At 45.1% G+C, this 27,654-nt stretch overlaps 1 protein-coding gene across 1 annotated transcript in view; it reads left to right on the forward strand.

Moving 5' to 3' along the window:
* Positions 1 to 2,593: 2,593 nt before the first annotated feature.
* Positions 2,594 to 27,654, forward strand: part of PRKCB (protein kinase C beta) — a 190,029-nt gene continuing 164,968 nt past the window's right edge. The window contains exons 1-2 of the mRNA XM_021686834.1: positions 2,594 to 2,681; positions 13,162 to 13,244. Of these exons, the coding sequence (XP_021542509.1) occupies positions 2,594 to 2,681; positions 13,162 to 13,244 (171 nt within the window). The remainder of the gene's footprint in view (positions 2,682 to 13,161; positions 13,245 to 27,654) is intronic.

The raw sequence follows: 27,654 nt of genomic DNA on the forward strand, positions 1-27,654 counted from the left end.
AAAAGTCCTGAAACTGGTTCTCCCTGGGGAGCTTGAGTCACATGCTCATTCCTGAATCCACACTGTGGCCTGGGTCCTATGTCCACCCTCCAGGAGCTGGAGGTGAGGGCCACCTTGGCCGGCTTGCAGGAACTGGGGGTCAGAGAGGGACAATTTTCCAAAGGGGAAGAAACACAAAGGATGGATGCTGGTTAGGCAGAGACAAGAGATGCCCACCACACTTGGTTTCGGGAGTAGGTCTTCTGATCTGAGCGCTCCTAGGGCTAGGTATGCCTGGTGAAGGAAGGGATGTTGATATTTTCACTGAGGCCATGCCATTATGTCCTGCTGCCCCCACCTTCGGGGCCTGATCAAAAGGGGGAAGGCCAAGGGGTCAAGAACAGTCTCCATGTGTTATCCAAACAAGCCGGATGTTCCCAGCAGCTGTCCTGCTCAGGGGCCTGTCTCCCCAGGGTTGGTAGAGCAGAAGGTGGTAATGGGGGGTGGTTTTCTTCTCACGGGTTTATTTACTTCTGAGGCCTATTATTTACCTCTTGTTGGCTCCACTGCTTTATCTTGCTTGGTTAAATAAGTTTGGTAACGTTATAAAAGAAAACATTCCTTTCCTGCAACTGCTAACCACTGCAAGTTTATTGCTTTTGCTTTTGTGTTCCGAACCCCCAACCTCCGTAGTGCTTGGCTGTTGGTAAAGACATGAAGTTTGCTCTTGCTTCTTCCTCTCTTACAGGAAGAAATCATTATCCTCAGAGCTTTAGGAATTCCTTACGAGACTGGGTAAATAAATGGTAGCCTACCCATGTGATGGAATAAGATGCAGCTGCAGAACCAGAATGGGGTTATTCTCTGCATATTGAGATAGAATGGGCCTCCAGATGTGTTAGTTTGGGAAAATCATGAGCGGGGTGTGCAGATCAGCTTACTTTTCAACATTTGAATCATCTGGGGAGCTTTTTAAATGTACCTACCCTTGGCCTCTCCCCCCGTACCCCCCATCCCTCCCCACTTAATCAGAATCTCTGGAGGTGGGACCTGGGCACTGATTTGTTTTAAAAACTCCAAGTGACTCAGTGTCTCCAGGGCTGAGAACCAGTGGTGTAGAGTTGCATCATATGGGGAAAACAAAAGAGAGCTAGATTTAAAAAAACCAAAATGGAAATACAGAATGTCTCACTCCACATATAGGTGTAGACCACAGTATAACTTTGAGCTCACACACACGCGGAGAATATTTCTAGAAAGACACACAAGAAACTGGAGAGGGTAATAGTTCCCTCCAATGATGGAGTAATATAGTGATTCTCAACTGTATGCTCATCTTCAGTGTTTGAATTTGAAACCAGAAGCATGGCATACCGTTTTAAAGAGAAATTCTCACTGCACACTCTAGGCAGCTACACAGGACCATGAGGTGGCCGTCTGAGCTCATGTGGCTTGACTCTTGGGGCCAGCCGCCTATGGATCCACACATACTGCCTCACTGCCCCTGGCCCTAGCTGCCTTCCTCTTGACTCAGCCGTGGTGAGCAATTTCTGAATGTGGGAATGACCAAAGAGCCAAGTCATCCATTTACCCATTTGTTGCTCGTGCATTCATTCATATTTTTATTAAGAATTAGATGGCAGGCAGGCATACTCCAGGCATATTAATCTGGTCTCATCCTCATCCTATATGAAGTAGGTGGTCTTATTCCTATTCTGTGGTTGGGGATATGTTCACCAAGAGATAACATGTAACCAGAGCGAGTCAGGATGACCGACTAAAACAGCCTGTAAACTGGAGGGACTCAGATGTCTTTGGATGGGTTGCACGGAGCTTTAAAAAAAGTCCTATCTGGCAATGTGGACCAGTGATCCCAGGGCTCCTGTGGGATGGAGCTGAGTGTCCCTGGGATGGGCATGTGCCCTTCTGTTCCGCTCAGCCACTCTTCCCCTTCCCTGCTGTATTACACCGCTTGCCTCACTTAGTCACAAGGCCTGGCCTCAGTAGGCATTTGAGTTTGTGGCCCCCTGCTTCAAAGTAGGGGGGATGAGCCCACCATTGTCTGTCCCATGGGGCTCCTGAGCTGAATTATCGTGTGGAATGTGCCATTTCTATTCCAGTCTGCCCTTCGGCCCGCTGGGGTATACTGTGGTCTACACCTATATGTGGAGTGAGACATTCTGTATTTCCATTTTGGTTTTTTTAAATCTAGCTCTCTTTTGTTTTCCCCATATGATGCAACTCTACACCACTGGTTCTCAGCGGACTGCATGCGAGGGGCTTCTGGCACGGATATGTTTGTGGAACAGATTTGCACCGTAGGGAATGAGTAAAATACATTATAGAAAGGGAGAGTCATCCAGCCTGGGCAGGGGTGTGGGGCAGTGGACTCAGAAGAGTAAAGTTATATTGTGGTCATACTGTGCACAGATGCCAGGCTGCAGTATTTGAACTTAATTCTTTGGTCAGTGCCATCCAATATGACTTTCAACGATGCATGTCCGGTATGGTAGTTGCTCACCACACGGGACTCTCGAGCACTTGAAATGTGGTTAGTGTGAATGAGGAACTCAATTTGAAATTTTCCCTAATTAATTTAAATTGGCGTAACCCCATGCAGCTAGTGGCTGCCGTGTTGGACAACGCAGCTTTAGGCAATGGGCAGCCAGGGAATGTGTCGGAGCAGGGACATAATATAAAAAGTGAGTTTTCAGAGCATGAATTATTCTAAGACAGTGTAGGCTGCATGGGGTGGAGGGTTTGCAGGTAGGAATCTTATTGACAGTACTTAGTATCTATTTGGCACTTGCTGTGTCCATACACTATGCTAAGATTCCTTCATTCAATCCTCCTAACAACTCTGAGGAAAGTAGTTAAAATTTCTATTTTATGGGCTAGGGAACGGGGACACAGCAAGGTCAATGGACTTATTCAAGGTCACAGAGCTAATAAATATGGCTCTGGTGTAGAATCCAGGCAGCTTGACTGCAAAGCTTGTCTGGCGAACCCCTTTAACCTGGAAGGAAGTAAATTTAACCTTCATTGAGAGCTTACTTTGTGCCCTGCTTCTGTGCATTTTTTTTTAAAGATTTTATTTATTTGAGAGAGAGAGAGAGGGAACACAAGCAGGGGGAGTGGGAGAGGGAGAAGCAGGTTGAGAGCTTACTTTGTGCCCTGCTTCTGTGCATTTTTTTTAAAGATTTTATTTACTTGAGAGAGAGAGAGAGCACAAGAGTGGGGAGGGTCAGAAGGAGAAGCAGACTCCCTGCCGAGCAGCAAGCCCGACGTGGGGGCTCCATCCCAGGACCCCGGGATCATGCCCTGAGCCAAAGGCAGACGCTTAACCAACTGAGCCACCCAGGCGTCCCGCTTCTGTGCGTTTATACATGATGTCTCATTTAGATTTCATAGTGATCATGTGTCACGGGTAGCCTCGTCTCCTTTATGGCTGTGGAAACCTTTGGCGCATAGGGATGAGCTATCAAGGCGGACTCATCCGTTCCTGGGGAGCCCGGTTAAGGCTTGGTGGCAGGATTGACCGTCTGAGTCGCTGGGGGCAGTTAGGGTGGCATCAGTGGGGAACATACAGGAGGATATGGCACAAAAGATGTTGCGAAGGAAGATGCAGTAGGATTTAGCAACTGACTGGATGGCGGGGGTGAGGAAAGTGGGGGCGGATTTCTTCTGGAACAGTGAGAGGGATGACACACACAAATGCAACGACACCGTGTAAGTGGTGTGTGGGCTCCAGAGGAAGACAGACCTGGTTTCAAGCACGGACGCCGCCACGTACTAGCTGGGCGGCCCTCGGGCACGTCCTTTCTCCCTGAGCATCAGCAGTCCTGTCAACACAATGCAGGTCAGCGCGTCTTCCTCACAGGGCCGTGGCACGGCTCAGGTGACAGCATGGGTGTGACAGCCGTCTGTGGACTCAAGTGGCATGGCCACATTGGGCCAGCCTTCTGAAAGCCAGGAAGCTAGGTGTTGGTTGGAAACGGTGCCTTTTATCATGGAGACGGTTCGGGACAGCCTCTGGGGCAGCCCTGCCTCATCTTTGACGTTAGGCAGAGTTCCATGCCTGTGAATTGGCTTTGCCCCGGTAGCAAAAAGGGATCCTCCCCAGCCTTAGCAAAGCAAGATTTGCCCGCTGGTGGCTCCAGCTTGAATGCCCCTGTCCACCATGTGTTGCCTCATTTGGACCTTGCAACAGCTTTCTGAGAGTAGGTGCCGTTATTATTCCCATTTTGGAGAAGACAAACAGAGGCTCTGAGAGGCGTGGTGAATAGCTTCAGCTTCTAGATGGTAAATGAGGGTTCACACTCAGGTCCAGCGGATCCCACAAGCCTGGCCTGGAACTCTTCGCAGGAGACAGGATTTTGTCCCTCGAAACCTGGCTCTTTGGGGGCCTCCTGAGACAGATGAGAGTTGAGGAAAGACCCAAGGGCCCTTTTCTTTCTTCTCCCAACACAGATACCTACAACCAGTGCCGGAATTTCTGTCACAGGTTGATACAGATTCGGGGACAAAGATTGCTTCTAGGGATGTCAGTTTTCCACTGTAGACCCTAGTGAGAATAAGGTAGAAGGGGAGAATCAGATCCAAAGAGAAAAAAAAAAAATGTTGATGACTTGATTCAGCCCTCCTTGGAGGCAATGAATAAATTATAGTGGTTAGAATTGGGAATTTGGGGGTGGGGTGCCCTGTGAGATAAAGTTGGGATCCCAAGGCGTTCTTGGGGCAGATGCTCCGGAGAAGTCTCCTGGGCCTTTGACTATGGTCTTCTGCTTCTGGGATCAACCATTAGCTGGGATATTATTTTCTTATGGCTGCTATAACAAGTTACTGCAAACATGGTAGCTTATTACGACACGAATTTATAATCTTATCGTTCTGGAGGTCAGAAGTCTGAAAATGGGTCTTATGGGGCTAAAATGAAGGTGGGGGCAGGGCTGCATTCCTTCTGGATGCCCCAGGGGACAATCTATTCCTTGCCTTCTCTAGCTGCTGGAGGCCACCCACACTCCTTGGCTTGTGTTCCTTTCCAGCGAAGGCATCATTACTCCAAACTCTGCTTCTGTTGTCATATCTCCTCCTCTGACCCTCCTGCCCCCATCTGGTAAGGACCCTTGTGATTACATTGGCCCCACCAGTATAATCCAGAATAACTTTCCATCTCAAGATCATTAATTTAATCCCATCTGTAAAGTCCATTTTCCCATGCAAGGTAACATTCCCAGGTTCCAGGGATTAATTAGGATGTGGACATCTTTGATGAGGGTTGGTGGAAGGCATTCTTCCACCTACAAAGCTGACCGGGAACCTTCACGACCTTACATGGAATAAGGGAGGGGTGGAGGCAGACAGAGCTGGAGCTTTATCTCATTCTCTGCTGGAGCTGAGTGGCAGTTTCCCCTTTTAGACAAGTCATGCATGAATTCTCAGACATTTTCATTGCTCACCTGGCCCCTAGGCATTTGAGTTGGAGGCTCTGTTGTGTGGTCCTAATAAAGCATGGCTACAGATCAGCTTCCGAGGGCTGTAGGCTGCAGGCTTTTAAGTTCTGCAGAGCAAAGAGATGTTGAATAAACCATGAAGCATCGAGGAATTCTTGGCTCTTACCAGGTACCTGTTTGAAAGTAGGACCTGGTGCGAGTTTCAGCAGCTCAGTAAGTGTTGTCTCTTATTTCAGCAAAACTGGTTTTACCCTGAATTGGCCAAACAGAAATGAGGGGGTGTTTATTTGTATCACAAAAGGATTTAGTTTGTTTCTTTAAATAGCCAGCCCTACTACTTTTCTTTATAGTGTTTTAGTTAATGGGAAATTTGATTTGCACAACTTTCAGAAACACACTGGGTATAAGAAGTTCCTGCACCAGAAGCTCATCAACTTTCTAGTATGTTCCCAGCTTCTCCATAGAGTGTGCTCCATAGAGTATAGTCAAGTCACCTGGCATATTGATTCTACCTTGCTCAGGATAGATTATCTTTTTTTTTTTTTTTAAAGATTTTATTTATTTATTTGACAGACAGAGACACAGCGAGAGAGGAAACACAAGCAGGGGGAGTGGGAGAGGGAGAAGCAGGCTTCCCGCGGAGCAGGGAGCCCGATGCGGGGCTCGATCCCAGGACCCTGGGATCATGACCTGAGCCGAAGGCAGACGCTTAACGGCTGAGCCACCCAGGCGCCCCTAGATTATCTTTTTTGTGGTTAACTGGATGTGCTGCGTTGAAGAGACCTTGACAGTGGCTGGTACCACTACCCCTGTCTGTGGTGGTGGTCTTTGGAAGGCCAGCCAGGAGCTACATGCACCATGAGGTTGATTGGGCTTTCTTCTTTTTCTGTGGCTGATGATTATTCATTCTTTTGTTCATTCATTCACAAAGTACTGGTTTACTAAATATCAGTTATGTACTGGAATTGGAGCAGATGCTAGGAAAGTAGAGAGGAGCCCCCCTCCGCCTCAGAGAGACTAAGGATGATGAAGATTTTGACGGATATTTTATTTTTTGACGGATATTTTAGATGTTTTGAAGAAAAGACTAGTGAGATGACTTATAAATGGTGGTGGTGGGGAACAACTTCTCTGAAGAGTTCTGGGTTGGAGAAGAAATTAGAACCGTAGTAGACTAACTAATTAAAACACTATAAAGAAAAGTAGTAGGGCTGGCTATTTAAAACTTAAAAATGGCAACTCAGTATTAGACACAGGATGCCACCAAAGCTGTACTTGAAAGGGAGGTTTTTAGCTTTAAAATATTTAATTAAAAAATTTTTTAAGATTTTATTTATTCATTTGAGAGAGAGAGTGAGTGAGAGAGAACACAAGCTGGGGAGGGGGGAGAGGCAGAGGGAGAAGCAGGCTCCCCACTGAGCAAAGAGCCCGATGCAGGACTTTATCCCAGGACCCCTGATCATGACCTGAGCTGAAGGCAGACGCTTAACCAACTGAGCCACCCAAGCACCCCTAAAATCTTTAATTTTTAATGAAGAATGGGAATAGATTAACTGAGCAGTTCATTCAAGAAGCTTGAGAAAGAACAGTTAAGTACAAGCAGCAGACATTTGCTGAATACTCAGGATATGCTAGGCACAGTTCTGAGCGTGGATTAACTCATTTAATTCCGACAACTCCCCTCTGATATGGGTGTTGTTGTTATCACCATCATTTTCCAGAGAAGAAACTGAGGCACAGGGAGAAAAGATAATGTACCCAAGTATTAGAGTTTGCAAATGATGCGGGATCCAAACCTGGCCATTGACTCCTGAATTCATACTGCTAACCAGCAAGTAATACAAGTACAAATATGAATAAGTAGTACAATTAAACTAACCAGGGCAAATAAAAGTACAAGTAACAATGAATAATGTAGGGGAAAAAATGCAGTCAAATTGAGAAATATATCCACGTCTTTAATGATAGAAAAGGGGATGCTTGGGTGGCTTGGTCAGTTAAGCTTCTGATTCTTGATCTCAGCTCAGGTTTTGATCTCAGGGTCATGAGTACAAGCCCTGCGTTGGGCTCCACACTGGGTGTGAAGGCTACTTAAATAAATAAATAAATAAAATTGACAATGAAGGAGACAAACCTCTGGAAAAAATAGAGAGACTACCTAACAATACAATGTGAAGAAGGAATGAGAAGGGGCATTTCATCATCTCAGATGAGCACACGCCATGAACACACATTGAGGAGAATCCTACGGACAATTCCCAAGGCAAATATCAATTCCAAGAGTTAGTTTGAGAAGAGAGTGAGGGAGGAGTGAAGCTGCTAGAAGCTTAGAACGGACTGTCTGTTTTCATCCCTTTTGTTCCACAGTGTTCTGAAAGTTATAGACATGGAAATATGAGAAGGGGGAAAAAGATAAGGAAAGAAAAGAGGCATATCTATCAGGAGGGTAAAGGAAAAATATTGTCAATGGAGCAAATGTGATTCTCTACCTGGAAAACACAAAGAAAGTGACTGAAAACCCACAAAAAACTATTAGGAGTTAAAAAAAAGTGCCTACAAAGTAAATATATTGCTTCCCTATTTGTAAGCCATCACCAGTTGGAAAACAAAATGGAAAAAGTGTCCAAATCACAATCACATAAAAACTCCTCCCCTAATACTAAATGAGAAATGTGTAGAGAAATCGAAGACTTCACTGGGAGACATGAAGTCAGATTTTAATAAGGGGACACCCTATTCCTTATAGAAAGACTCGTAAAAGTGGCAGCTGTATGGAATTTAATTTCTAAGTTTGAGACAATTTCAGTCAAAGTTCCGGTGAGTGTTTCTTTGACGGCGGGGGTGGGGGGGTTGACTAAATGCAATTCCAATAAGAATTCCTTTGGTATTTTTAAAAGCCTGGTAAACTGATTCTAAAGTTCACTTGGAAGAATAAACATGCGGTGATTGCCAAGAAAATGTTGAAAGTAAAGATAATGAGAGAGGACTTGCCCTGCCAAGATATAACATATTCTAAAGCGACTATAATTAAAACCCATATTGCTGTACTCCAAGACAGAGCAGTGAAACAGAACAGAAGGCCCAGAGACAGACCCTAGTGTATATAATTATTTAACATATAATAAAGTTGGCATTTGAAATCAGTGGGGAAGGGGCGGGTTAGTCCATAAAACATATTGGGACAATTGATCACCTATTAGGAAAAAAATGGCAAAGTAGATTCCCATGCACATCAGGTGGCAAGAAATTACAGATGGATTAAAGAATTTAAAGAGCAAGTCATGACGTAGACAAGTAAAAAAAAAAGAATAATATTTATATGAAATTGGGGCATGTGGGAGGGCCTTTTGAAGTATAGTTGGATTGAGTTTTCTTTGTCCAGTTTTTTCTTTTAGTAGTGTGCATAATATTTCTATTCTTGTATTTTTTTTTTTTTTAGAGAGAGAGCGTAAATGGGAGAGGAGGGGCAGTGAGAGAAGGAGAGAGAATCTCGAGCAGAGTCCCCACTGAGTGGGGAGCCTCACGTGGGGCTTGATCCCATGACCCTGAATCATGACCTGAGCTGAAATCAAGCGTTGGACACTTAACTGACTGAGCCACTTAGGCGCCCTTTTGTTCTTAATTGTTAACACACATATTCAAACTTACAATGCCTTACATGGGGTTTCTCAATATCTATAACCTTTTGAGGAATGAGACAAGACTCTTAGCACATCTCCATGTTATGGCCATTCTCCCACCCCCATTTCTTTCTTTCTTTTTTTTTTTTTTAAAGATTTTATTTATTTATTTGACAGAGAGAGAGCACAAGTAGGCAGAGTAGTAGACAGAGGGAGAGGGAGAAGCAGGCTCCCCACTGAGCAGGGAGCCCGATGTGGGGCTTGATCCCAGGACCCTGGGATCATGACCTGAGCCGAAGGCAGATGCTTAACAACTGAGCCACCCAGGCGCCCCACCCACCCCCCATTTCTTATGACTTAGATTCTTCCCCCTTTCCTCTCCCTCTTTGTGTGTGTGTGTGTGTGTGCACACGCGCGTGCGCGTGCCCACTAAGATTTTTAATTTTTTTTAAAAGATTTTATTTATTTATTTGACAGAGACACAGTGAGAGAGGGAACACAAGCAGGGGGAGTGGGAGGGGAGAAGCAGGCCTCCCATAGAGCAGGGAGCCCGATGTGGGGCTTGATCCCAGGATCCTGGGATCATGACCTGAGCTGAAGGCAGACGCTTAACGACTGAGTCACTCAGGTGCCCCAAGATTTTTAATTTTAATTTTATTTTTTTAAAGATTTATTTATTTGACACAGAGAGAGAGACACACAGCGAGAGAGGAAACACAAGCAGGGGGAGTGGGAGAGGGAGAAGCAGGCTTCCCGCCGAGCAGGGAGCCTGATGCGGGGCTCGATCCCAGGACCGTGGGACCATGACCTGAGCTGAAGGCAGACGCTTAATGACTGAGCCACCCAGGCACCCAAGATTTTTAATTTTTAGTATATGTGCTGCCGAAGCGAGCACAAGATTTTTAATTTTTAAAGTAATATCTACACCCAGGGTGAGGCTCAAACTCACAACCCAGAGATCCAGAGTCGCACACTCCACTGACTGAGCCAGCTGGGCGCCCCTCCCTCTGTTTTTTGTTCTTTCTTTCACCGCTATTGCTTCTGCCTCTTTTCATTCAGTTGTTTTGGTTATTGTTTTGTGGGGTGTATAAACTCTAGTACTTCTTTTGTGGGAAGTAAATTTTCTAAGTCCTTGTATTCTGGAAATGCCTTTATTTTGGACCCCCTCTGGAATACCAGTTTGGCTTTATATGAGGTTTTAGGTCGAAATAACTTTTCCTAAGCCTTTGAAGCTACTGCTCTATCATATTGTAGAATTCAGAACTGCAGATGAGAAATCTGATGTCAAAATTATTTTTGTTCTGCTGTTGGTAATCTTATCTCTGTGCTCTTCCTGCGCCTGCTGGACATGTTGGAATGATCTCAGATACCCTCACCCTTCAGTCTTTTCTTCCTTCATACCTATGGATGCTTGATAATTTCTTTCTTTTCTTAATCTTCAGGGAATTTTCTTTTTCTGTTTTCTTTGATTAGACCTTTACCATTCTCTCTTGAACGTCCTTTTAGATGGGTATTAAAATTTTTGGATTTATCATACAGATTTTGCATCATTTCTTTGATTCCTTCTCACCCTTTTTGTGGAATTCTGGGACAGTCACTCAATTTAGACTTCCAGTTTGCCAAGTTCCTCTTTAGGCATGCCCATTCAGTTATCAGCCCAACCACTGAGTTTCCAGTTTGGGCAGTAATATTTTTCATCCCCTGACCTGTGTTTTTCTTTGACTCTTGATTTTGTTTCAAAATGGAAGTAGGCTTATTTCACCTGATTATGTAACTAGTATATACTCATTGAAAACATTCTGAACAATGTAGAAAAACGTAAGGTTGAAAGTGAAAATAACAGGTGTTCTGTGAAAGGGAACTATGTGCAAAATGACCTCCAAAGGCTGAAGGGGTTGAAGGACCAAGGAAAAAGGCCAAGTCCAGCTTGATAAGAAATGATTTAGTAAGGGGACTTAGGGACAGAAGCAGGTCTTGGGTGGCTGCAACACAAGTAGATCTCCACCCCCTCCCACCCCCGCCACCCCCGCCTTCCATAGGACCTGCTTTTATAACCCCAGAGGCTGGGGAATACGTGTTGGTATACACCTGGGAGAGATGCTCAAGGATAGTTGTGTGTCATAGTCATATCTCCAGAGCACATCAAGGACATTATGTTCCAATGATGTATTTGAGGGTGTGGTTAGACAAAAAAGAATGAGGCTGGGGATGGTGCTCAAGAAGACTTCAGGTCACAGAGTCATCCTCATGGTGGATTTGTCCAGCTGTCATTGGTCTGGTTCACACCATGGGCAATCCTACTGCCCAGAGATAACCATCACTGGCTTTTGTTGACCACTGTTCGTAAATTTCTCTCAAGGTTCATAAACATATAGGCACAGAGTGGACACACACACACACACACACACCTGTACAAGATTTGACACAAATGTCTTCATACAAAGCATATATGACTTATAAGATGCAGTAGCTATTAAAACAGAAAAGGGAGTAAGCAAAGGAGAAAGAAATCAGCCTCTTTGGACATCTTCTTGGTTCCCAACCATGGGAATTTAAAAATTTTGTATTGCGAAAAATATCAAACATCTATTAAGGTAGATAGCTTGGTATAATGAATCCTCATGTGTCCATCACTCAGGTTCAAGTAATAATCAATCATGATTAATTTATATTCCATCTATAACCCTCCCTTTCTCCTTCCTGTCATACTGATTTTTTTTTTTTTTTAAGTAGGCTCCATGCCCAGTGTGGAGCCCAATGCAGGGCTTAACCTCATGACCCAGAGATCAAGACCTGAGCTGAGATCAAGAGTCAGATGCTCAACCAACCAACCAACCAACCAAGCCACCTAAGTGCCCCCTGAGTTATTTTTTTTTAAAGATTTTATTTATTTATTTGAGAGAGAGAGTGTGAACATACGTACTCCCCAGCCTCTGGGGCTATAAAAGCAGGTCCTGTGGAAGGGGGAGGGGATTGTGCAGATCTACTTGTCTTGCAGTAGATGTGTGTGAGGGAGAGGGTCAGCAGAGAAGGGAGCATTGCTGTGTATTAAAAAAAAAAAATTCTTTTTTTCTCATTGCTTCCCTGTGATGCCATTTAACATATGCCTCTGTCACTTGTATTTTCTGTAAATTGGTAGTTAGATCAAAAGGCTTGAACTGATTCAGGTTTGATTATTTTAGCAAGAGTACCTCGTAGGTGGTGGAGTACTTCCTGGTACTTTCATCGGTAGGCAGAGCGAGTCTTCTTGTGATGTTGGCAGCCACTGATTGTTGCCCAGGTCCCTTGTCTCACTAGGGATAGTCGTGAACTTTCCTGGCCTGTTTTCATTCGCTGAGAATGCTCTTTGGAAAGATTCTGAGCTGGTTCCTACAGCGTGGTGCATGTCCTCCAGGAGCCCACCGTTTAGAGTTTATAAAAGTTAGATTTAAGACAGTCTCTGACCACCCCTTCCCCTAAGTGATAGCATCCCCAGATGGGGGAGCCATATCATAGGTGCCTTTAACTCACTGGAGTTCAAATATATGTATGTGTGTATTTGGTTGGAAACTACTAGAGTAACAAAGGAAACATTGCAGGTTTTTCCTCCACTCTTGCACTCAGTTGGCATTGCTTTTGGGTGAGATGGGGGCACGGGTCTGCCACGCCTCCTCACTCTGTTTTTCTACGTGGCCCTTCGTGTTATGCACGTCTCTCCGAGTGTGATTCTAGTGTTTAAATGTATGTGCTCCTTGTGCATTCTGGACCTAAACCCAAGCCGACTACGTCATGTGGTGCCTGATCTAAGAAACCACGTTGTGTTTCAAAACCAGCGTAAGACCTGACAACTGAAGGGAACTTCTGGGGGGTGGTGTGATTTTGAGTATTTGTGATCTTTTGAACCCCAGTTACCTTTAGAAGTTTAACTGATTTGCCAGATGCAGTAGCAGTTTGGTTTCAGTAAAGGGCAAGGTGGGGGAGCTGAAGCCATTGTTCATTTTGCTATAGAACCTTTCTTGCTGCGAAGCCCAGGCTTAACGATCTCTTTCCCCCCTTTTCCCTCTCTGCCTCCTCTCCACTTCCCTTCTTTCCTCCCTCCCTCCCTCCTACCCTTGTTTTCTCTTTTGCAGTCTGCTGTTTTGTGGTGCACAAACGGTGCCATGAATTTGTCACCTTCTCCTGCCCAGGCGCCGACAAAGGCCCAGCCTCCGATGTAAGTAACGGGCACTGGTCCCCTCTATGCACCCGTAGTCAGTGTGTCCTTTTGGGTAAATATGGCTGCGCTTAGACCAAAAAAAAAAAAAAAGGTGGCCTGTTCTTATTCCAAGACATGGGGTGGTCCTTACAGCCTCTGAGACATTTTTCATTTTAACAGGAAGGACAAAACAAAACATTTTGGGAGTGGGGCATGATGGTATACGAAGCCAACTCGTTCCCCTACTATGGTTTTGCTAAACGCCTTCATCTTTACGGCTGGGGCATGGAGAGTGCTGGTGAGCTGCTAAATTGTTCCTGCAACTCTAAAGAGATAGTTAGAATGGTACCTTAGGATGTACTTTACAGCTCTTTGTTAGGGAATTCTTGATACCAGGGCCCAAGAATCAGGAGGGAAATGGGTTTATCCTGCTACCATGCATCCCAAAGCCTGGCTACTATTGGTGGGGCAAGGGGGATCCTTCTGGGCAAAACAGGCAAATAAGTTTTATTTTAATCAGTATGAACTTATTTTAATATGGATTGGAAAAATGTACCTAGTAATGGTTTTGAATTTATGGTAGGGATAGAGAATTTCCTACCTAAATAAAGATATTTAGGTCAAACAAAAGATAAGTTGACTTAAGGAAACTATTAAGTGAATGACCCCATGGGCTCTGTAAGGATATGGCAAAAGCTTTGGTTTAAGTTTGTCCAAAGCTTGGAGTACATTGTTGATCATCTACTCAACAGCCATTCCTAGCCCTCCCTCTCTTCTTTCTGGCAGAGGCTGCCTCTCATGCTACATGCTGGAAATGCCTGATACTTGCATCACTAACTTGTAGTTAGTGAACGATCAGTGGGACCTTGGGGGAAGTCTGGGGAGAGCTTCCAGGAAAGACTTTCCTTTCTGATAAAAGCAGACACCCCTTTCTTTTTCCTGTTGGGTGTTTTTGTGTGAGGATGCAATGGATGGGGTTGTGGCAGCACTTTTGGGTTAATGAGGGAGATGTACTTGCATCCTGAGCATCACAGATTGGAAGAGTTGAAGGAACCTGGGTCATTGATGACACTGTTGAGCTGCTGAGCCAGCTGTGAGTTCTCTTATGCCCAGACTGCATCTGTGAGATAAGAAGCTCCTCTTAGTAAAGTCTCATCATTTGGGGTATTCTTTAACACGTTGCTGAAAGTGCCCTGGTAGGACTTCCCACCGTGCACACTCCTCCCTTGGCCCAGTGATGAGCTGTGTTCAGCGGACCCCATGTGCATCTGTCACCTCTAGTTCTCTTATTTTGTTCCTGCTTTGGTTCACCTTCCTAGAATTTTCCCCATTGGCATGGTCTTCATTACTGGCCCTGTCCTTACCCACTTAGACCTACAGCGGACAGCTTGCCAGAAGTGAGTGGTAACTGCCTTCTATCATTGCATTTGACGACTGTTGTCAGCCGTCTGTATGTGGTCATCTTCCACTTCGCTACACATCAGGGGCAGAACTGTCACTGCAGCAACACGAACACTCTGGAGCTTGTAGGGCAGTTCCTTTGCTTGGAACCTGGTACTTGGGTTTAAGAACCCCAAGTAGCCCAGAACCACGAAAGCCCTTCCAGACTTGCCTGCAGAGATGAAGATGGGACTGTTCACCATGTTCTCTGAGCTCACAGTTCCTGGCACTTTTAGTGCGGTTCCTTCTCTCGTCCCCAGGAAAACAGGCGGGGAAGTTTGGGGTGGCAGCCTGGCTCCATTATGGAGCTCTGAAGCTTCCTGCAGCCTGAGGCTTGAGTCTCACACTGCAGCCAAGAGGCTGGCGTTTCCTACATCTGGTCTATATTCGTTGGCTTTTTCTGTTGCCTGAGACAGAAACTCCCCTCAAACTGGTTTATGTGAAAAGGGAAACTTTTGGTCCCTGAAGCTGAAAAGCCCGAGGGTAGACTGGCTTCAGACACAGAGGATGGTTATGCTGATTGGCCAGGTCTGGTTAGGTGCCTCCCCCCGTGCGGCTACCCCGTGATTTAGGAGTTAGGGAGCCATGGTCCCTCGGAGAACTGGAGAAGCAGAAGTGTACTGGTTAAAACCATAGACTATGGATGGAGCCAGCATTCCTAGGCTCAGATATGTGTGACCTTGGGCAAAACAAAGTACTTAAATCTCTTTGTCCCTAGATCCCTCTGCTGAAAAATGGATAAAATCATAGTCCCCATCTTATAACCTTGTTAAGAGTGTCCAGTGTATACATATCTGTAAAAGCGTCTGGTTCATGACAAGAGCTATATATGTGAGGATGATGATGGCAGTGATAATGAATAACAGTGAATATATGCCGGGCAGGTGGCTAGGACAGATGGCTACCACGTACGTCTGAAGAATTAACGAGCCCTCTGCCTGCCATTTGGCAGGCCTTCCGAGGAATGTGTAGGCTCCATAAGTGGTAGGAGACCCCTGTCTCTATGAATGGAGAAGCCCAGCCATTCATTGCTTCGGGGGTGGGGAAGGGCATGCGGTACTCCCTGCAGCCAGCATGCATAGGATTTGGCAGCCGACTTGGAATGATTCTATCTCTGGACACAGTTCCAAGAAGGTCAGCTGGCACCAAGGAGGATGAACTGGTCCAGACTCCTCAACTGGCTTGACTCAGTTCATTGACCTTTTCCTGTCCATGGCTGGAGACGTGATTAAAGATCTGGCCACACCTGCTCACCAACCTGGCCAGGCTCTCTTTTGGCTGCCGGTGAGACTCCTGCAGTCCTGGAGGGATGCCCTCCTCCTGCGTGACCTTGGAGGAACTGGTGTGCAGCGAGCTCATGGAGCAGGCAAGCACAGTCTCCACCTATGCAAAGGGAATGCGCTAGGCTCCATCCTCTACCCGTCTGCTATTCTAAGCCCAGTCCGAGCCAGGGAATAGTCTGGACATTAGGAGAACTTTGTGTAGTTGGTGTTCTTCTACAGATAGGTCCACATTACGTCATATCAGGCTACCTGAGGAAACTTGATGAACCAGGCTCTGTCCCAGTGACTTCAATCACTGACCCAACCATTCCATGCAAATGGGAATAGACGATATATATATAGGCATCAGCCAATGGAGGACCTCAAAATATGGCAGAGTTTCTGGCTGTTGACTTCTGGTCATCTGCAGGCATGGTCTTGGTCTCCCCTGGTTGGAAACTCTCAATTCTGCTCTCTCTTGGACCTTGTAGAGAGACCAAGTCTCTGGTACCACCATAAGCATTACATATGACATTCTATGAATGCACTCAGAATACTAACCACATACCCAGCCTCCTGAGAGATCGTCTCAGAATAAGAAAAGGGGACTTGTCTCTTGGGGCCAGAACTAGGGTGAGTCAAGCGGGGTACTTGCCCTGGGCACCAAATTTAAGGGGTTCTCACCTGTGTCTGCAGAATGATCTAGGATGGCCCCACTCACATGACTGGCAGTGAGCCCCTTATCAGCCTGGGCCCCCTGGTTCTTCTCCACATCACCTGTCATCCTCCAGCTGGCTCGCTCTGGCTTGTTCACGTGGTGGTTTCAGGGCCCCGAGAGGAGCAAGAGAGCATGTCCTAACACGTACCATGTTTGATAACGTCCCACTGGACAAAGTAGTCTAATGACCAAGCCCAGATTCAGGTGGGAAAGAAATAGACTCCACTCTTCATGGGGGTTGTGGGGGGAGAATCTCTGGTCAACCTACTGAGATCCTCTTAACCTGAGTGGTAGAACAGAATTCCTGGGGATCATCACACGGGACTTCATAAAAGATCCGCAGATGTTAGTGTGGTTCAGGCAGTCATAGCCAACCTCATAAGAGGACGCATCTCATTATTTCCCTGCCCCATGTTCCTGTATGATTTAGCCATCTCCAGCTACAAATGGGAAGCTAGGCAATTTCTTGATCATGTCCAAAGACAATGGTGGTTAAGACTGTGAACTCCACAGTCAGACATATCTGAGGTCAGGTCCCGTCTCAGCAAGTTACTCATTAGGGGGACCTTGGGTGTATCATTTTCCTTCTCTGTGTCTCAGTTTCCTTCTCTGTAAACTAGGATATTAGTACCAACCACATAGGTTTGTTGTAATAATTTTTTTAAAATCCTTAAAATGAAAAAGGGTTAACAACAAACATAACAGCATCAACAGCAAATGGATTAGGAAACCATTGTGTGAAGTGCTTAGCACAGTGCCCGCAACACAGGAAACCCTTGATACAAGTAGCTAAGGGCCTGGCGATTGCTCTCTCTATCCCCGAATCTTGAATGTACTCATAATTCTCTACAGTCCTCCAACCCGAGCCTGCCCTTGTGAAGTAATTGCTGTCTCCATTTCCATGACTTGACACAAAACCTCCAAGTCTGAGAAAAGAGCCTGGACTTTGGGTCCAGACAACCTTGGTGTCAAATTCCATTGCTCTCATTTACTTACTCCTCCAGCGATCTTGGGAAAATAACTTAAGTTCTGTGATCCTTAGTTCATCTCTTTAAAATGAGGAAAATAATACCTAAAATCATAGTTCTTTTTTTTTTTTTTTTGGTGAATATTCAATGAGAGACTGCTTGAGCCACATCCAGAATAGTGTCTGGCACAAAAAAAAGGCACTCAGCAAATGGTTTCTGAATTATTATTAATCCCTGGATGAGTCTCTCCTACTTGAGAAGGGATGCAGGTTACCTTGTGACCTGCCAAGGAGTAATAGCCAATGATAATAGCTAATTTTGTTGAGCAAAGGCTCTGTGCCAGGCAGGACAGAAGTTACAAAAGGATTCCTTAGCTGCTTTGTCTAAAGACACTTTCTTCAACATTCTATGGTTTTAGCAATGATTTCTTACTGTTTATAGTCAAGATGCAGAATAAAACCCATTTTATGCCCTGTGTCCTCCCGATTACATCACTGGGTCAGGGCAGTTAAAGATGATGCACACTGATGTTGAGCATATCCTTTTGTGTTTTTATTTTATTTTTTAATTTTTAATAAAAGTTTTTTTTTTTTTTTTTTTAATCCCTATACCCTTGTGGGGCTTGAACTCATGACCCTGAGATCAGGAGTCACATACTTTTCCGACTGAGCCAGCCAGGCACCCCTCTTTTTGTGTTTTTAAATCCAGTCTTACTTTATGAAGAAATACATTAAAAATGATAAATCATGAGCTAAATGTTAAAGATTTAATAAAAGGAAAATAGAAGATTTAAAAAGAATGTATATATTAAAAAGAATACGTATATATTATATATATAATGTATGAATATGTATAAAAATGTGTTTGAAAATCTGGTTGAAATGGATGATTTTCTAGGAAATTCTAACTTGCCAATTTTGTCTCAAGAAGAAATTGGAAACCAGAATAGGCGAGTAACCAAAAAAGAAATGAGAACATTGCCCAAGAAACTTTTCTTCTCCCAAAATTATAGGCTTAGTGGGTAAATGGTCTTAAACTTAAGAGGAATGGAGGATTTCTGTGCATTTTAAACTGTATCAGATTACAGAGAAAAAGTAAAACTTCACAATTTTTTTTTAAATTGAAAGTGAGAGAAATCCAACTCAAATTAGCAATAGGAAGACAGATTGGCTCATGGGAAGGACATTGGGAATGGAATAAGCTTCAGGGACGAGGGCCTCAGATACCGGAACTGAGGCTGTGATACTTGCAAGGTGCGTTCTCATTACCAGCTGTATCAATTAGCTTTGCTGGGTAACAAAGCATCCCAAAATTTAGTAGCTTGAGGCAACAATCATTTATTTTTTCTCATGATTCTCTGGGCTACTTGGGTGATTCTTCGGATGTGGGTGTATTTGGCTGATCTCTGCTGGGCTCTGTCAAGTTCCTGGTCAGCCCGGTAGTTGGCTGGTGCTCGATCACCTAGGATAGCTTCACTAACGTGACCACCAGTTGGCAGCTTGTTGGCTTGGGCACTTTGTTTCTCTTCCATGGGGTCTCTTTTCCTCTAGCAGGCTGGCCTTGGCACATCCACACACTGGCCTAGGGTTCCAAGCACAGCCAGAGAGGGGAATCCCCAAAGCGTAGGTGTTTTTCAAGCCTTATTGTGTCACACGGTGGCTAAGATTCAGGGGTGGAGAAATGGGCCTCACCTCTTGATAGGAGGAGCTACAAAGTCCTACTACAGAGACGCATTCAAGGATGGAGGAGTTTGTGGCCATTTTGCATTCTGCCACGATGGCCCTCATCATCTGTGTTAGCTGTTGTATTTGCCCTTCTGAATCCACTCTGTTTTCTCCCTGAGAGACAGACCTATAAGGACTGTGTCAGTTGGGGTTCCCTTTACCCCCTGACTTCTGGTTGGGCCCACCCAGAGGGACCAATAGGAGATTGGAAGGTGAGGGGAGAGTGGGCTGGGTATTTATCATGGGGTTGTCTTGGCTCTACCCTTTGACCGACGGTTGCTGCTCCTCTAAAGACAGTTTTCTCTACACGGTTCTCTCCTTGGGTTCCAGGAGCTACTCTTTGCCCTTGTCCCTTGGCTCTTACTCATCCCCAGTTACTGCACTATCCCCTCTGGCTTTCCAGCACCATGCCTGTATCTTTACAAGTGGTCCTTTTACGAAGCCTCCCTTAAACTCTCTTAAATTGAGTATGTCATCTGTTTTGGGCTGGGACCCCAGCTGGTTTGTCCTTGCCTCCTTTGCTCCTACTGTATACAAGACACATCTATAAATATGTCTGTCAACTTGGTGATGGTGGACCCCATGGGAGAATGGAAATCCCAGTGGAGGAAGTGGGCTTTCTTTCTGCATTCATAATCAGGGAAGGGTTCTGATTGGTTGGCCCCTTGTTGTTGGGAGAATGAACTCTTATAGTTTAGCAGGCCTGGTTCATATGACATCCCTGTGGCTCAGAGAGCAGTGTGTGTTATAAGAAGAGGGGGTGGGAAGCTTTGATGGGCTGACAAAATCAGTAGCTACCACACCTTGTTATTATAAGCTAGCTTGATCACAATTACCAGCATAACCAAATAAAGTTGGCACAAAAAGTAAACTGTACACTGTGTGTCAACCATATTTCAATTAAAAAAAGTAGACTAGTAGTAGTCTAGATTAACATATGCTAAATAAGATATTTAATGCTATTTAATTCTTGGTATAGACATTGGCTCAAATAGACTTTTTTTTAATGTGAAAGAAACAATCTGGAAATTAAAATAACAAAGTTTTGGTCAATATAACAAAATATAGGAACCAAGATAAAAGTAAGCCAGCAAGGAATCATGAATTCTGGAAAGTATACATTAAGATGGTAGAAGGGACAGCAGATAATATCAGTTATCTAACAAATGTAAATGGATTGAAATTCTCCACGAAAAGTTGAAGACTATCAGATTGGATAAACAATGTATAATTCTAGTCAGTGTGTAGGAGAAACTTAAAACATAGCTTAAAAATAAAATGGGCAAAGATATGCTGCAAAAACACACATAAATGTAAAACACGGTCTTAGTAATACTATCAAAAGAAATAGGATTCAAGCAAAAAGCACACGCAGGAGCTCGAAGAGGAGGAAAAAGGTACTCTAATATATTACTGGTGAGTGTGTAAATCAGTATAATCCTTCTCCAGGGCAAATTACCAATATTTATCAAAAGCCTTAATGACTTCCTGGGCCTAATAATTACCAAACCTAATCCTTTTTGACCTAAGAATTACAATTCTAGAAATTTTTTTGCTGAGGAATTATTTAAGGATATGCAGATTTACTCGGCTAAAGTGATATTCAATGCATTAGTATTCATACTAACAAAAATTTCAAAACTACCTAAATGACTGCCAGTTAGGGTTTATGTAAGTAAAGCATACCCATATTTGAGTGCTGCACAGTGATTAAAATGTCACAATATCTGGGCAGCCTGCTAAAACCTGGAAGTGTTCTATATCATGATTGGGATGGTGCCCATATGTGTGTATGCATTTTTCAAAATTCACGAAACTGTTCCTTATTATAGGCAAATGACACTTCAATAAAAAGCCAGAGTAATTAAAATGTTATTGACACGGGAATATAGTCATGAGATGTTGGTGGAAAAAGCAGACAACAAAGCATTGCGTATGGTGTGATACATCAGAAAACATAAAAATACACACACATGTAAAAACAAAAGGCCACATCTTCTCAACATATTTTGGTGGCCACTTGTCCGTTCTGCTCACTGTCTTATTCCAGACTGTTGCCTGCAGAGCTTGGGAGATCACTTTGGGGTATTCTTTAACTGGTTTCTCCAGTCTTGCTTGTTTTTGGTGCCACTTCACCTCCAGCGTGGACTCTGGCTTCCCACTTAATTCAGTTAAAATCAAATGTGAGCGATAGCTTGAGTAGAACTGTAAGCAAGTGCAGTTGCTTCTGGGTGTGGTTAAACCTAAGGTCTTCCACCAGCTGGGAGCCAGCTTATCCTCGAATGAGAATCTTCAGATGCCCCTGGTAAGATGCTGGCCCCTGAGAAGCCTTGGCCAATTCTCTGGTCCCAGAGAAGGAGGGTAGTCCCAGCCCTACCCATTTCCCGCCTCCGTATTTGGGGCAGTAAAACATCCCTGTTTTCAGAGAGAAGGCCCACCTCTTCCTATGGCATTGGCTGGGCTTCTTGGCTCAGATAAAGCCACACAACTGTGTACTGCACTCTTCTCAGAGCCTGAGTTGTTCAGTCTCATGTAACACCAACAGGGGACACACCGCAGTTCAGCTCTGATGATGCTCTGAGCCTATCTAGCTCCTTCCAGGAGGCGAAGCAACAGTTAGCGTTCAGCATCCCTCTTGGCATCATGGTAAGATCTCACCATCACCTGGACCAAAGAAGACCTGTTGTATCTCTCAAGGATAGATAACGTCAGGTGTAATTTGGTCTAAATAGGACAGGCAGGCAGTCTGTCTGATCTATTACCTCTCTCAATCTGAAAGCGCATCCTTCTGCTGAAGATTCATTCTATTTATGTTATGTAACATTGCAGTCTCTAACTTCTGCCTTCACAACAGAAGTGCTCAGTAATCAGAGTGTGTGTTACCAAATGCCAAAAGAACGCCTTACAGGGGGGCTTGGAGGTGCTCTGAGGGTTGGCCTGTCTAGCTCCGAGGCTAGGCTGTCATTAAATATCCGAAGAGCTGTTGTATAGATTTTTTTTTTTAATCTATAGCTTCAAAGGACAGAATCAGAACTGGGGACCATCTGTTCGGGCTAAAGAAGAGCAGCCCAAACCACCGGGTTGCCATGTAAGGATATTAACTCCCCATCTCAGTGGAGCAGAGATCAGTTGTCATGGTTGATGTGCTAGATGTGGGTTTCTACCACATTGGTGGCTCTTTCACTGGTGGTGTTTGGTTGTGTGCAAGGGAAGCCCCCTTTGGTTAACTCGAGTTAGAAAGGATTTATTGGGAAAACTGTGATGCACTTTAGAGAATTGGAAGAAAACCGGAACGATCAGACCAGCTGTATCTGATTTTGGTCCTTGTGTTGCTTTGGTTTTAAATTCACATTCCGGAAGAAGGGAGATTATTTGGTCAAGTTCACGTTACCTCAGTAGCCCTTGGTTGGGTCTTTACATTGTTCCCTCCAAGAGTAAACACAATAAACACTGTGGGTGGGATGGGTTTCAAAGGGAAAATGAGGCATTGCTACAAAAAAAAGAGGAAGCAGAGAGGTTTGGCAGATCAAAACAACACACCGCCACTACAATTTCTAAATGGTGCTTTGCAGAATATAGATAGGTTGAGTGCTTAAGGATTCTTTGGGGAGCCTGCTAAAACCAGACTTCACCTGAAAAAATACAGACAAGAGCCTGGAAGTAGGTATTTTAAAGTCCTTCAGGTAATTCTGATGGGTCGCTGAGTTTGGAAACCAGTGTAAGGCAGTACCATGTCGTGGCTCTGAGCACCGAGTGGCTGGGCTTGCATACCGCATCTGCCACTCACTCACTGTCTGGATCATCTTGGGCTGGTGACCGGACTTCTGCCTCAGTTTCCTCATCTGTAAAAAGAGGATAAAATGAAGATCATATGAGTTAATCCACATTAAGGGCTTCGTGCCACACCTGACACCGAATTCTTGCTAATACTCTAACCACGGATGGTCCTTTCAAGTTTAGGGAGTGAATTTCAAAAGTCCAGGCTTGTTTTTGGCACGGCATGCATCCATCTTGCCTGCCACGAAATGGAAATACATAGACACCTCCCGTGGGCTGGTTGGAGGGAGAGTCTAACACAACGATGGCGGTGTGATAAAATGCGCTTCTTCCAACCACCGTGGAGCGAGTGCCCCGCGATCCCTGGGCTCCCGTTGGGCGAGTGCCTGCAGAAGTAGCGTGGAGAGGGCAGAAAGAATTGCTTCTCAATAACCCTTTGTGTCTCACTCTCATAAAGACACAGCACTTCATGCTGTGGAGGAAGAAGCAAACCCGTGATGCATGGCGTCCCGAGAACAGAAACGAGCTCTTTCTCCTGTGCAGAAAAGGGCAGGGCTGCCGTGATTTGAATGAGGTGCAGATGTCCCGTCTTATGAATTATTTTAGCTTCTCTTAGTTGGGGGCAGATTGGCCTCAGAGCCTGATAAAGGCAGTTTCCCAGAGATTTAGCTCGTGGAGGCTGCGGGCTTGGGGGAAGCAGAGAAATCAAAAGGTAGATGACTCTGGAGAGAGGCAGCCGGCAGGGATGTGAAAGGCACAGGTCCCGGCGTCAAAAGACCTCATTTCTAGTCTTCCTACTGTCTCTTAACTTTTTGTATTCACAATGGCTCCCCCTACCTCCAGTGGCCTGGAATTCTAGGATTTCTTTTTTTTTTTTTTTTTTTTTAAGATTTTATTTATTTGACAGAGAGAGACATAGCGAGAGAGGGAACACAGGCAGGGGGAGTGGGAGAGGGAGAAACAGGCTTCCCGCCGAGCAGGGAGCCCGATGCGGGGCTCGATCCCAGGACCCTGGGATCATGACCTGAGCCGAAGGCAGACGCTTAACGACTGAGCCACCCAGGCGCCCCGAATTCTAGGATTTCTAAATGCAGTATTTTAATTTTATTTTTTTTAAGTTTCTTTAAAAAATTTTTTTTTTTTTTGTAACCTCTACACCCAACATGAGGCTCGAACTCACGATCCTGGGATCAAGAGTCGCATGCTCTTCTGACTGAGCCAGCAAGGCGCCCCTCAATACAGTATTTTTAAAATGTAGTAACATCCAAGGGCCAGCATTCATAGGTATAATTCTGTTTTAAGCACTTTACATAGAATAACTCTTTATTCTTCCTCACACTCTAGAAATCCCATTGCTGTCATCCCCATTTTACAGATGAGGAAACTGGGGCCCTTAGAGACTAAGTGACTTGCCCCAGGTCACAAGACTAGTGAGTGGTAGAGCCAGGATTTGAACCCAGGCAGCCTGGCTCCCAGGGCCGTGTTCTTACTCAGTACCTCCAGCTACCTCATAACTGCAGCCCTGTCCACCTGGACAAATCTCACTGAAGCAGACAACCCTCTTCTCTGAGAACTGCCTTTCCAGAGAATGCACCCCCCGAAGCTTGGGGATGCTATAGCCTTGGCCCCGTTTGGGGGCCCATATGCATGTGGACATCTGTCCCAAGCTGGACCGATCAGATTCTCTCTTTAGGGATTTAGAATTTGGAATTAAGGGTGCTGGTTTTAGTCTGCAAGGGTCACATGGTTTTTGAAAACTGTTTATGGGGCATGAAAAGTGTCCATCTTGATGAATTCCCACACAGCAAACATGTCCCTGGAACCAGAAGCCCTTCTGGGTCCCTGTCCACTTCCCCCACCTCCAACCCCTTCCATAAGACCAGCAACCCAGGCCAGCAGTAGTTTGCTGGCTTTTTTTTTTTTCCCCATTGAACTATTTATTGTCATTTTACTTTATTTTATTTCATTTCATTATATTTCAGAAAGAACATTTAACATAAGATCTACCCTCTTAACACACTTAAATAAAAGATTTTATTATTTATTTATTTATTTACAGAGAGGAAGAGCACATAAGCGGCGGGGGGGGGGGCGTGGGGGAAGGGAGAGGGAGAGAATCCCAAGCAGACCCTGCACTGAGCACAGAGCCCAACATGGGGCTTGATCTCATGACGCTGAGATCATGACCTGAGCTGAAACCAGGAGTTAGATGCTCAGCCGACTGCGCCACGCAGGCCTCCCTCCCCCCCTCCGCCCCCCGCCCCAGCAAGACACTTTTAAGAGCACAATACAGTACTGTTGACCACAGGCAAAATATTGTGTAGCTAGAGTTTACTCATATTGTTTAACTGAAACTTGATGCCCATCGATTGGTAACTCCCCCTTTCCCCCCTCTCCCCAGCATCTGTCAGACACCATTCCAGTCTTTGATTCTGTGAGTTTGACTGTTTTAGACATCTCATCTGAGTGGAATTAGGCAGTATTTGTCTTTCCGTGTCTGGCTTAGTTCATTGACATCACGTCCTCGCAGTTCATCCATGCCCCACATGGCAGTATTTCCTTCTTTTTGAAAGCCTGAATAATATTCCATTGCATGTATATACCACATTGTCTTTATTCAGCCATCTGTTGTTGGACATTTAGGCTGCTTCCACATCTTGGCTATTGTGAATAGTGCTGTAGTGAACATAGTGTGCAGATACCCCTTTGAGATCCTGATTTCATTTCTTTTGGATTAAGACCCAGAAGTAGGACTGCTGGATCGTATGGTGGATCTGTTTTTAATTTTTTGAGGACCCTCCAAGTGGGCTAAGGACCTGAATAGACATTTCTCCAGAGAAGACCTACAAATGGCCAACAGGTACATGAAAAAAAATGGTCAACGTCAGTCATGGTCAGGAAATGTGAATCAAACCCACAATGAGATGCCACCTCACACCTGTTGGGATCGCTGTTATCAAAACAAACCCAAAAGACAACACATGTCGGCGAAGATGTGGAGAAATAGGAGGTCTCGCACACTGTTGGTGGGATGCAAAATGGTGCAGGTGCTGTGGAAAACGGTGTGCCTTCTTTTGAAGTCTGTACAAATAGAATTATCCAGTAGACTGGGGCGCCTGGGTGGCTCAGTTGGTTAAGCGGTTGCCTTCGGCTCAGGTCATGATCCTGGGGTCCTGGATCGAGCCCCACATCTGGCTCCCTGCTCAGCAGAGAGCCTGCCTCTCCCTCTCCCTCTGCCTGCCACTCTGCCTACTTCTGCTCTTTTTCTCTGTCAAATAAATAAATAAAATCTTTAAAAAAAAAAAAAAGAATTATCCAGTAGACCCTCTCTTTCCTTTCTCCTCTACTTTCCTCAGTGTTTTGTTTGTGGCCCACATGACTTTGGAAGGATGCATTCCATTCCATTTATCAGGATTTCCAACTTCAAAGCCAGCGGGGGGTGGGGGGCTGGCAGATAAGTAAATTAATCGAATGTGTGATAACAGCGAGTGTTCATCTGGTGTGTGTGCACCCCGTCTGGAAGGAGAAGCCTCTACCCCGCTCCAGTTTTTTTTTTTTTAATTCCTGCTTTTTAAAAGTCCAGATTTTTTCATTTTTTCAAGAGAAGTCTGAATCTCCTAAATTTAGATGTTGACAGATAACCTGAGAATGACAACTGCAGTGTATTTTAAGCACATTTTTGGGACTGGGTTCATGCTGTGCATCACCAGTTAAAACCTCTACATTTGTAGGTGGGAACTGTCCGTGGAAGGTCTCTCCCACCCTCCTTCTAAAGGGAGAAGAGAAAATGTGGATTTGGTCAATTGAGCCTTCTTTGAGGAGTATGGGGAGGGAGCAGCAGTCGAAGGCAGAGAGCCTTAAAAGTATGCAGAGGTCCCTTGACCCTGGTGGCTGGGTGGAGCTTTAAATTGGCTAGGGCATCCCTTTCGCTCTGTCTCTGGACCCTGCCCCCTAGGGAAGCAGCTGCCCGTACTGCCCTCTTATGTTCTAGCAATCTCCAAGTCCAGTGGGATGGGCCGGGGCTCTGGCAGTCCCTCCCATACCTCTCCTGAAGGCTTTGGGAGGGGATCATTTATCGCTCTGCATAATTATCAGGTGCCTCTGCTGCCAGGGGCTTGCATAGATGCCTTCCAGGACTCACCTTGGCTTCCTGTGTTTGATCAGCGACCCTCATCATCAGGCCTTGCTATTCTAATTCTTCTGAATTGGGAGAACCAGGCCAGTTCAAGTCTCACCGTTTCCACATAGTGATAAACATTTGGAGAGTTTTTGGCATTTACTCAGCACCTTCCCCTGATTTCTGGGCTGAAATGGGTTCTTCTATTTTTAAACATTTTTGGGGGGCTTGCATTTTTAGTGGTAGTTTGGGAGTGAGGGCAGAGTGAAACATTCAGGCTCAAGTTGTGTCTTGCATGTTAAGAGTGTGGACTCTGGGGCTCCGTCGGTTAAGCGTCCGACTCTTGGTTTTGGCTCAGGTCATGATCTCAGGGTCGAACCTCTCCTCAGGCTCCGTGCTCAGCGGGGAGTTGGCTTGAGATT

Source organism: Neomonachus schauinslandi, chromosome 5 (genome assembly GCF_002201575.2).
Source record: "Neomonachus schauinslandi chromosome 5, ASM220157v2, whole genome shotgun sequence".
NCBI classification, from domain to species: domain Eukaryota; kingdom Metazoa; phylum Chordata; class Mammalia; order Carnivora; family Phocidae; genus Neomonachus; species Neomonachus schauinslandi.